Consider the following 12716-nt stretch of genomic DNA (forward strand, 5'->3'; position numbering starts at 1 on the left):
TCATCTTTCTTCTGATGATAGACAACTGAGTGATCTGAAATATGATTGAAAAATATTTACAGATAAATCTAAAAAGTTATCATACATCTACACTCATGCCATGTTTCTTAATTTTTGCGATTGCATGCCGGACAAGTTCCCACGATTAAAGGAGGTAATTGTGGATCTCTTCTCGAAATAAAACAACAATCTGGTAAGATAGCGGGGATCGGATCTTCTGTTTTTAAAGAAGAAGAATAACAAACTTTTAAAAGAAAAATTCAAAAAAGTGATTATTTTTCCTTCCTTCATGTTATGGGATTTCATTGTCTACCCGCCACAAACCTTGAATTTCATTTTCAGTACTTTATCTCGAGCTCAATAATCAACACGAGCTTGTAAGAAAATTATATACGCATATCCATGTACAACTAAACACACTTTCGAGATAAATGAAGAAAGCTTGGGTGTGATTTCTATGGTGTAACAACAGATCTGGCAAGATCGTGATGAAAGCATAGTTATTGAATATGATAGTTCGGAGAATCAACAGAAATATATTACATCCCAGATATTAAACGTATATTTCACACATACTAACAGCAGGGAGCATTATAATGTCAGTGAGAATATTCTTCAGGCGTTGACAAATGTCCCAAGCTACCTCCGCTACTGCCGCTTCCACCCCCACTGCCAGGTCTGGAAGGAGGAGAAGCAGAAGGGTACATTTGTCGCAGGCTCTGAACCGCATGAGTATTTGTCACACCTAGAGCAGAAAGGCCTGCTTCCAAAGAACCTCCCATTCTCATGGCTAGTTCCAAAACCTGTTCTCTCGTTAGCTGCGGCTGCTGCTGTGGCGGCGGCTGCACCAGTACCTGTTGTCGGCCCATCATCTGCGCTTTGGAATAGTGCGGAATGGATGGCGAAAGGCAGGTCTGTGCGGGAATGAAAAGGTCCGGCGGTCCAGTGTCGAAAGCAGAAGTGTATTGAAGGAGATCTGCATGAGCAGCGGCGAGTTCTTTCTGAAGAAGTTGGACCTGCCTTTGCAGAACAGAGATGGCTCCTACGCACCCGTACACAGGGTCTCTCAGCCGCGCCTCCGCTTCGTACGCCAATGAAGTCACCGCCGCTTCCCGCTGTTGTGGTGCCAAATCGTTCAGAAGCTTCGTCACATTACTCGCTCCAAAGATCTTGTGAACATTCGCGAACTTCTGAGGTTCTTCCGGTGGAAAATAAGGTGCAAATACGCATTCTGATGTGCACTTTCTCCGCAGGAACTTGCACGCCGCACAGGGCGAGTTTGACGAGCCGGATGCCATCTCCCTCTCTCGCTGCAATGTAACAATCATCATCGTTATACAGACAAGGGGCCATTTGCGCCACTCGTCTACCAAAAACTCAAAGATATTTTGACTCTTCAGATTCAATCTCAAAGCCAAAGCTAAATCTATAGTCCTAAATGAGCTTTAAAACGGATTCAATCGGTAAAATAAAAGGCCGGGATAACTAATAATACGCACCTTTACTCCAGAAACACGAGAATGGCTACGAAATTTGCAGTCTCGGAAACCCGTCTCAGGCACCTTCTTTCCCTGGATGGCTGAATCACGAAATTTGATTTTGTTTAGACAGTAAAGATTGACAGTAAACCCCCTGATACAACTCAATTGACGGAAACCAGCAGCGAACGCCTTAGTCCAACTCCATTGACAGACACTGATTTTCTAACCCTAATTTTGTGCATTCATAAAGGGGAAGGGGCTCACATGAACAGTTAAGCCCTTGCACAACCCTCAAGTGCGCAGGGACCAGGGAATGGGAATGCTGTGCATCTTCCGTATAATTGCATCATCGATTCAGTTTCCAGTCGCGTCAGATGCCGGCCAATTCAGTACTGATATCTATCGACCTGCAAAGCCCTCAAATTAGGCCTTCTGTAAGCTTCTAACCTAATCTTGCTTTCCCGATTCATAATACTCTCATCGGATTTGCAATAGAGCAAATATAAGCTCGGCACCACACAAAAATTAGGTACTGTAAACAGAATTGCTCTAACCGTCCAGATTCACGACGGTGCACGGAATTTAAAAGACCGATAGGAAGGCCAAGGAACGAATGAATGAATAAATGAGCTTTCGGAGAAAATTAAAAGGCGAAGGAAGATGAAGATGAAGATGACAGTATGAGGATCTAGGCCACAAGATTGGAATTTGCCAAAAATAGTGACTAAAATCAAAGATTCAATGGACTTTGTTGCTTTCACAACGGGACCGCTAATTTTATCTGGAACTCCAAGGGGCGTTGGAGTAACTGTATGATGTGTCTTTGACATCCTACTATTGGGCGTATACAGTACAAGTACATGAACCTCTTCACTCCCCATCGCAGTACAGAGACGAGATTTTCAGATCTAGAGACACATAAATTAGCAAATACATTCAACTTCTTCTTGTGATCTTGACCCACCCTTATATCTCGCTACCTTGAAGTGCTAATCCATTTCCAAACAGAAAATACAAACCGTGATCTTCCAGATCATTGGCCCATCCACAACAGATCAAGAATGTTGGATCAGGGCCTGCATAATCAATGACTTAATCTCAATTCTTCCTGTATCATTTAATATAATAACCTAAATATCTTATTTTGAGTTCGTTAACGGCTTACATTACCGTGGCAGCCTAGGGAAGCTCGTTTGCATGGTTTTCAAAAGAGCCCGGCATTGTTAACTGAGCTTGACCCGTAAGAACTGAAATTTGTGGTTTAGATTTCAGCTCTGCTACTGCACCATTAAACTATCCTTAAAATTCAGTCTTATACAGTAGTTTGTACAATAATTTGTCTCGTATGGCATATGGTACATGTGGTGTCTCAGGGCTCGAGGACAGTATTTTATTCAGTATAATTCTCGAGAAACGGATCCTGGAAACTGCCACCATCTCAACAGGATTTCTGTAAAAATTAGGACTCAAATTATAACCAGATCAAATATTCATGCAGCCACCCCAAATGGAAAAGAAATAACCAACATACGGGTATATAGACATTGATTACATAGTATATAAATACTTATACTTCCAACAGAATTTAGCTTATGCCAATGCATTTAATTTCTACTAATCATGGCTTGTCTTTATTAAGTTTTTATTCTAATATTAAGGTATTTAACAGCCACTTAGTTTTTTATAAGGCTTTGAAACTTAGAAACTTAATTTTTAGAATAAGTGGTCCAATAATTTTCAAAATTGAATTATAACATTTTTGTAATGATTGAATTTTGAAGATAAAACATGGAAGGAGGAAGGACAATATATAGTCATATGGCCAATTTGTGATTGTAGACACGTTGCATAATTTCAATCCTTTTCTCATTTGCACTTCAACTTTCAAATGATAGGTTCTAGTTACTCCACTCTTTCAGGAGAACTTTTCAAACTATTCATTATGTGAATCAATAATTTATAGGGGACCACTTGAACCTTAGCCAAGAGTCTTCAGTTGTTAGTTGTTACATGGAACCATACTAGAATTATTAGTCTCTCATAGTAAGGGTGATATTTGTTTTGTATTGTTATATGTCTAACCTCAAAACTATTAGAAGATTTTCAATATTTGAAATAACTTTTATACTTCCATAGTATTTTCTATTATGGGTTTAAATTTATTTTCTACTATGAACCAAAAAATAAATTGATAATTCCAATTGAATTGTAGATACGCGTCTCTGTTTGTACTTCTGTTAACATGAAGACATGTATAAAGTTCTACATGATAATAAAATTCTGCATGATAATAAACAAAAAAGAAGTTAATGATATATAACTAATCACAAGGAATTTCAATTGCGCATATAATTATTCAATTGAATTGATGAGTATAAATCAATGTGCAATAAAATTATAAATATACATACTACAAATATTCTCAATAGAATTATAATGTTCAGAATTAATCAACTCTTCCTATTTTATGTGTAAATTATTTATATATCAGTGGACATAAGTATTGTTGAAGGCATTATCGAACAATTTTTGAAAATATTATTATAGTAGGTCAAAAAAGATATGGCACAAATTATAATAATATAATCTAATTTCAAATTGTAGCAATATGTTAGTAGTCAAAATCAAACTAGTACCATATCCAAATAACTAGATCAATGTATACTAGAGTGGATGCCACTTACTATAAAAAAAATTAAACAATCACACAAAACAATAAATTACATAGTTTTTAAAATATTCAAGGTACACTATATTTTGTATATAGCATTAAGTACATCACTGATCAATGTTTGGATAAGTGTTATATTCCGTCCAATCCTAATATTAGAAATTAATATTTCATATTTATTTATTACTGTACCCACATAATTGGGACATCCCACTTGGAGTGGCACTCTGTATCACTTGTTTATTTTACACAATATGTAAGCTTCACATAGTTTCATGAAAGTTTTAATGCAACTATGACAACTTTAGAATATATAAGAGATATTATATAAAGAACACAAAGAGGGGGAGCAAAATGTGAACTATGAGAAAGTCAAGAGACATATTTTTAAAATAGAAGATGAAACCAAATTGGAGTGTTCAATTTGGAAGAGGTAATTTTTATTTGTTCCTTAGTTAGCTTACCTTAGTTTGGAAGTTAGATTTTGTGCATGATTTTGCCACCTTTGTTAGCCCTCTCTCTCCACCTACAATTAAAATATTAAATCATAGATTATAGCTGGTACACTCTATTAGGAGAGAATTTTAAATTATCCATTGAATATAATTAAAAATCTAATTGAAACCATTTAGAATGTAAGAAAGCTTGTTATAAGTAAGTGCAAGAGACCATAATAGAATTATTTGTCTCTTATAATAAGGATTGTACAAATCTTGCATTACTATTTATCTAATCTTAAAAATATTAGAGAATTTTTAATATTTGAGTTAATTTTCATATTCCTATGATATATTAGATTTATCTTAATCTAGATTGAAAACATGGTGTGGTTTTTTTTCTATATGAACTGAAAATATACCAAAAACTATAATTCAATGGTGGATATGCACCCATTTTCATAGAACTATAGGCATGTAGTCATGTGAGATTTGACACGACAACAAATAATAAAGAAGCCTCAAATATTACAAAGATACTCATATAAAGTGCTCATGACACATGTAATTATTTAATGGGATAGGGACCTATGTTTATAGACTTATTGACTGAAGACACATGGGATTCCACGTGGAAACAAATTTTAAAAAGATTAACATTCTAAAGTTAATCATATGGGATTATTGTGGCACATCTAATTATTCAAGAGAATTCATAATTATAAAATAATATATGCATTAAACCTTGAATAAGAATACACTAAACATGCTCTCAATGTAATTATACTATTGAGAAGTAATTAACTTTTTCTTAGATAATTAAATATATTCAATTTATTTATATGTCAATGAAGGTGAAGATTGTTGAAGGCATCGTTAAAGAATTCTTGTAAACAATATGTATAATTTATAATAGATTAATGATGATGTCTATGAAATATAGGAAAATAATCTATTTCAAATTGTAGCAACATGTTAGATAGTCATCAATATAAAATTAATACTACATTCAAATAATTCTCTCAATCAATACTAGAAATTGTATGTCACTTATTATCAAAAAGTCAAGATTATAATAACTATTGACACAAATTAATGGGTTGAATCATTAAAAAATTAACATATTCAATGAGCCAATATAAGAATGGTCTAAGACAAAATTTATAGATCAATCTAGATACAATGACATCAAATATTGATCTTTATTTTTGAGCTTCTAAGATAAGTGTATTCACAACCTTTGATTATTGTTTGAAGAAATTTACTCATTAGATGGAAATGAATATTGAACTCACACTTTTCATATCACCAATATATTATTACTATATAAAGTGAGCCCCAATGACATATGTACGATTGAATTTCATGCCATTTTACTAGGGATTAATGTATTATTGTTGATCTTGTAATTGGTAGAATAGGAGCTAATAGTAGATTTTTTCTATTTTGTTAGGATTGCATAATTTTTTAATTCAAAAATCAAGAACAATGAAATTTATATGGTCTATAACCTAGAGGGTACACTATATTTTATATGGCACCAAATGTCTCATTGGCAAATGTTGAGATAACACTTGTGTTATAATTCTAATATTAAAAATATTAAATAATTTATATTCATTTTTTTTTACACCCATACAATTGGGATTCTCCACTTGGAGTGCCAATATATCATTTGTAGTTTATTTAAGGTTATTCCTAAGTATTCATGTCAGGGGACTTTCTAAATAAAACTATGTCAATTTGCAAGTTTTGAAACATTTTCCATTATAAAAAGAAAATGAAGAGAGAAGGTTAAATGTGAGCTCAAATAAAATCAATGAGTATGTTTCTAAAATAAATGATAAAACAAAAATAGAGTGCTCAATTTAGAATAGGTAGTTTCTATTTAACTTTTAATTAACTTTCTTTGAATTTATGAGCTAGATTTTGTGCATGATTTGGGCACATAACTTAGCCCATGGTTTTCAACACATAGTTTTAGAAATCATTGGTGATTTTCAGTTTTATTCTTGGTTATATTGAATAATTGGGATGGTGGTAGTACCATGCATATTTGTAGGCAATGTTATGCTATTGAAATACCTATGTAATTATTAAAATGTATGATTTCCTATGATGGATTTAGAATGTGATTATATTTTATATTATTATTGTTGGAATATAATTAGTTAACAGTTTTATAAGTTGTTCTTTTTTTTTGAAAAAAAAAAGTATTTTCTCAAGACAAACACTATGTAATGTGGTGTGTGTTATTTTCTCTTTTGTAAACCTATATAATATTCTATATCCTTGAATTAATCCTCAAATAGGTCAATTATGAATTTCTTCCAACTTCATTTAACCAATTAAGTGTCTACATAAAGATTACACAACAACACCATTTGTTTCCTAGTATATAATAGTGTTTGGTAATCAAATGTATCATTATTAGCTTCATGTATTCATTCACGTCTCATACATGCAACCAAAATATATGTAATTGAGGTTGAAAATGAATTAAAAAGTTTCTCTCACTATGAAGTGTGACTTATCCATAACTCAAAAATACCCAAATTCATCAAACAATTTATAGAAGTGTAAATTTAATGACATTTTATTTTACATTAGGATTGTCAATATTTATAAATTTCATTAAAATTCCTTAAATTCCTAATATATATTAAAAAATTCTAAATATAACTCATTTTATCATAACCTCATTCATGTAGAGCATGCTAGAGATCGTTGTATTGATTGTATCCCCAATATTTTATTATAAATTTATAATATACTAATCAAATATGTGTACATCAAAATTTCTATATTATTGTGCAAATATATCGATACATTTCTATAAGGATAATATTAAAAATATATTTCTTTCATGCATTGGCATGTTCTTTATAGGATAAATCTAATTGAGATCAGCAACAAAGATAATTGACCGAAGACAAATAATAACCAACAATTAATAATAACATTTCCTTGAAAATAACAAACAATTAACCTATCAAAGGATGTATATTCTTAATATGTGTTAATGGTGTTAGAATGGATGTTCAAGAAGCAATACCTATATGCAAGAAGAAGCAATAATTTTTTACCATAAAAAGGATTCTCATCCATCGTAATCTTTGTAGTTAATCAATTGTGATTTTTTTTTATAAATAAGTGCCTATTTTATAATTTATAGAATACTATTACACATATTCAACAAATAGGTGGGTGGATATAAAATCACATGCCTAGAATCCAACCAAGGAAATCACTTAAAATTATAGAAGTTACAAAAATAAGTCACTACTTGCCTCAAAAATAATAGAAGAGGGGAGAGGAGGTGGGTCCTAGCCACTTAGTTTATTTAATTTTTAAAATAAGTGATCCATTAATTTCTAAAATTGAATTGTAAATTTTTTGATAATGAATAAACTTTGAAGATAAAATATAGAAGCAGGTTTAGGACAATATATAGTCACATGAAAAATTGGTGGTTGTAAACATGTTGCATAATTTTAAGCCTTTTCCCTCTTTCACTTTAAATTAAAAAAAATAAACTCTAATTACTCCTCATTTAGGAGAATGTTTCAAACCAGTTATTATATGAATTAATAATTTGTAGAAGGCCACTTGAACCTTAAACAAAAGTATTCAATTTTTACATTGAACCATACTAGAATTTTTAGTAGATCCCATCATAAGGATGATATTTATTTTGTATCTCTATCTATCTAATTTCAAAAATATTAAAGGAATATTTAAATTAATTTTATATTTTGATAATAATTAATTTAGTTATCATGTTCTAGATTTAGAGTTATTTTTTTACTATAAACTAAAAAATACATTAATAATTCTACTTCAATCATATATAGGCAACTATGGTAGTAAATGAGTTAACATAAATAAATTAAATTGTAAATGATAATGAAAACAAAATAAGTCTAATACTATAAAATTAATGACAAGGAATTCTAATTAAATGTGAAATTATCAATAGAATTGATGAGTATAAACCAATGTGTAATAACATTATAAATATGTATGATATAGATGTTCTCAAAAGAATTATCATTTTAAGAATCAATTAACTCTTTCTAAGAATATTTTGTATTTAATCTATTTCTATATCAGTGAACATAAGAATTTTTGAAAGAATGATTATGAAATACTTGGAAATATTATGTATAAGTTAAAAGTATATCAACAAATACATCCACACATAACAATACAATATAATTTAAATGGTTGCAACAAGTTAGATAGCAATAAAAATCAAATTAGTACCTTACCAAGGAACCCTAGAGGATATAAGAAAAATACATATAGAATACATGGAAATATTGTTAGACACAATGTACCACTAAGAGAGGGGTGAATCAGTGGTTTGCAAAATTTTCCCTTTATCTATCCTATGTGTGTATACCGGTTATCAAATCTAACAAAAAGTAGACTTACCGGTTAGATGGGAGACAATCACAAATTCACTCACACATGAAGGGGACATCACATAACACCAACATATACGAGAAAAACCCAAGATGGGAAAAACCTCTGTGAGAAATGGTGCTGGAGTCTACTACTCCAATCCAACCTCACAATGAAACTCTGATTACAATGTTTAGGGCACCAACCCAAGGAGCACTGACCCCTGATTGAGGGCACCAACCTAATGAGCACCAAACCCTGATTTAGGGCACCAACCCAGATACAACCCCTAATTTAGGGCACCAACCCAAGGAGCACCAACCCTTGCACCGAGCTCCAACTCAATGATTACAAAATCATATTTTGATACCAAAGTTATCTTCTTGTTACAAAAGAACTTTGTAACTCTTAAGTCTGTCTCTCCATCGATTCTACTCTCTATAGATCTTTGTCGGTTCTCTATTCGCCTTTTCTTTACAACAACCTGATCTCTTATTGCAACCCTCTCTCTATTGCACCTCGCTCTTTGTTGCACCCTTTTCAGTTCAACCTCTTCTCCTTCTTTGTTTGTTCCGCTCTCTGTCAGTTCTTCTCTCTGTCGGTTCTCTCTTCTCTCAGCTACACTCTGTCGGTTCTATTCCTACCTTCTCTACATTCTTCTACAATTCTTCTTTGCCCATATGGTCACCACCGGTTTACTCCTCTGTCAAACTCAATGGTTGACTATCAGTTTTATCTCTGTTGCCGGTTGAACACTTCAACCCTGTTCTTCCTCACACTCAGTCTCTTCTTCTCCTTCTTGATGAGCACTTGACTGATTTTACTTCTTCAGTAGCAATACCCTCTCATCCAGTGGTAGCCTTCATCAATTTTGGCTTGCATATTTATAAACTGGTTTTCCCACCAAAAACCAATTCAAACTTTAGACGGTTAGGGTTTCCTCATCGACCTCAAGGCAAACCAAATCCAATAAGATCTCATCTGATCTGATCACCTTGATTGATGAACTGTAACTCATAAATCAATCCCGCCATTGTCATGCCTTCCAAAACATGCCTTCCAAAACATGCCTTCCTCATTTAGCATTCTGCATTTAACCTGTCAATTGATTTCTTAGTCGATCACCAAGAATAGTTTCATGGTTCCCTTCACCTACCTCGATCTTCTCAAATAGTTTGTTCTGGATCTCTATTGTTCATTTGACCTCAAGTAGCAAACCTTTGCTGCACATCCCGTGAATCATGTAATCGACATAAATGTTGAGTCGTCACCTTCTACTCGTCCCCTGACACTTTACCAACTCAACAAGATGACCTGTGCATGCATGCCACTTCACCTCCACGTGGTACCTTTGTTGATATCCATCTTAGCAAATATCTTTGTGTCAGCTAGACTCAGTCACCGACAATCAACACACAACCGATCCTTCCTTTTTGCCAATTCTCTAACCCTACCGATATCTCACACTTTACCGGTTAACCATCATGTTTGTACTTTGTTGCTTTGTCGGTGGGATACCTTAACTGGTCACCAGACATGCCTATCCATAGCATGCTCATCTTCAACAGGTGGGAGCACATCACTTAGCCTCTTTTCTCTCTTACTGGTTCTCATACTTACCGATTGACACCTTGATGACACCATGTCATCAACCTTCAACTGTTTCCCTCTAAGGTAATTGCATACCGATTGCACTCTCTATCTGCAGTTGCTCAGCCTTGCCTTCTTCATCATCATCCCAAACATCATCTCTCAACTAATTTGTCAAAGTGACAAACCCATCAATTCTTTACTATTCCTTCTCTATCCCGGTAGCACATAATGTCTTCACATGCTGATCCAGTGCACATCCCTGATCTCATGCACATAAGGAAACTTAGTGTTTCACCTATTCATCTAGTGTGAGCCTTTAATCACCTACCTTCTACTCTTCTCTCTTATCTTAGAGGACTATGATGCATTCCATGCATAATAGGAGATAAGCTCCACTTATCGGTGACCTACAACACTAGGTGATATCAAAGATATCACATCTGATATGCATCAATGACAATGTTTCACATACATCTCTTATACTGGTAGCCATCCTATACTGATTGACATCAATGACAACACAATGCCAACAATCTCCCCCTTTTGCATTGATGTCAGCACGTGTAGTATCCAGCATACTACATATTCTTTCTCCACCTTTGTGTGATCCATGGTTTCTCACACATGTAGTATGCAGTATACTATACAATCTTTCTCCCCCTTTGACAACAATGGCAAAGGGAATTGTCAGTGTTTCTCACCTCCTTGTATCTACTAGGCACCGACAGAGATTTTTCTCCCCTTTTCCTCTACCAAATGCATCTCCTCCTTCAATTGTCATTTATTACATCTTCTCAAGTCCCTACACTTGAGATGGAGGGCACAACCACCAAATGACACCAATTGAGCATACTAAATTGATACTAATTGTTAAAGCACTCAATTGCAGAAGGATGTGCTAGTGAATACTACTTACCTATCGATCAGATTGCATCATCTCCCACCTAATATCAAATTTTCTTTAGAATCAAGTGTGATTGTGCTATGAGTGCAACCAATTGGAAAATTAGATACCCTTAATCATGAAATTTTCTTGGGTATTCTTGCAACAATTTCCATTATCGATAGTTGAGGTAGCTAGTACACCCATAAGTTCAAGCATGTCAGTTCAGCAACATGAGCACTTGAACTCCCCCTGAGTCATACATTTCAGGTTCACAATGTCTGCTAGGTCTAATACCAGGGCTCCAATCATGTCCATATACCAGTTGAGTTGTGCATATGTGATCAATCTAATGATCTATCGACTCCATTATATCTACCACAACCTATGACATGATCCTGTATGTACACAATTCCATACAATGTCATCATCATGCTATAAATTAATCTGGTTAGCCCTCAAAGGATGCATGCATACATAATCAACAACCAGGCCATGATATGTCATTCAAGTTTTCATCAAAACCACCTGAGACATAACTTCCTCATTCCATGCTACCAGGGATAATGCAATGATCTCGAACCTTATTGTCTTACATAACCTGAAGGTACCTATTAGCATTCATACCGGTAACATTTTTCTCATACCGGTTTCTTGTACCAGTCCATCATCACTACCGGAGCACCTTCCTGTAGCTCCAAACATCTTGTGTCACTTTGCATCTGATCTCACTTGTAAATTACCCATCCATTGCCACACGTAGTAGTGATATATCTTTCATCTATAGGTGTGTAGCCAAGGTAGCCACTACACACACTTATCTTCTCATTTTCTTCCTTCATACTGGCAACACCTTGTTCTTCCATGTGACTATTAACACTAAAATTTACTTTGAAATCAGACAGCCTTATGGGAAATTTAGTGATGGGGGACCAACTGTGTGAGACCCACTGAATAACCTCTGGGTTTAAGAAGTCAGCTCTTCCTTATGGTTTTGAGAAAAGGGAAAGAAGAAAACTTAAAACAGCAAGATCTAAACTGCTAAGGCAATACGCCAGAGCATTTTGTAAAAGAATTAACAACATATAAAACCCAAAGACATGCGATTTTAAATCCCATTCAACAATCTACATATCCTAATAGAGCCACAATTAAGATACAATTAAGGTTCCTTCACAACATAAAGAAATATCAATCACGCATCTACCAGATAACAAGTGCAAAACATAGTTTAATCGACAGAG

General features: G+C 34.0%; 1 protein-coding gene across 1 annotated transcript; it reads right to left on the reverse strand.

Moving 5' to 3' along the window:
- Positions 1–428: 428 nt before the first annotated feature.
- On the reverse strand, positions 429–2922 carry LOC131066851 (protein LATERAL ORGAN BOUNDARIES). The gene is made up of 2 exons (XM_059210817.1): positions 1500–2922; positions 429–1310 (listed from the first exon to the last, which is right to left on the reverse strand). The coding sequence occupies exon 2, from the start codon at positions 1296–1298 to the stop codon at positions 600–602; it is 699 nt and encodes a 232-aa protein (XP_059066800.1). The 5' UTR covers positions 1299–1310; positions 1500–2922; the 3' UTR covers positions 429–599.
- Positions 2923–12716: the final 9794 nt, after the last annotated feature.

Source organism: Cryptomeria japonica, chromosome 8 (assembly GCF_030272615.1).
Source record: "Cryptomeria japonica chromosome 8, Sugi_1.0, whole genome shotgun sequence".
NCBI classification, from domain to species: domain Eukaryota; kingdom Viridiplantae; phylum Streptophyta; class Pinopsida; order Cupressales; family Cupressaceae; genus Cryptomeria; species Cryptomeria japonica.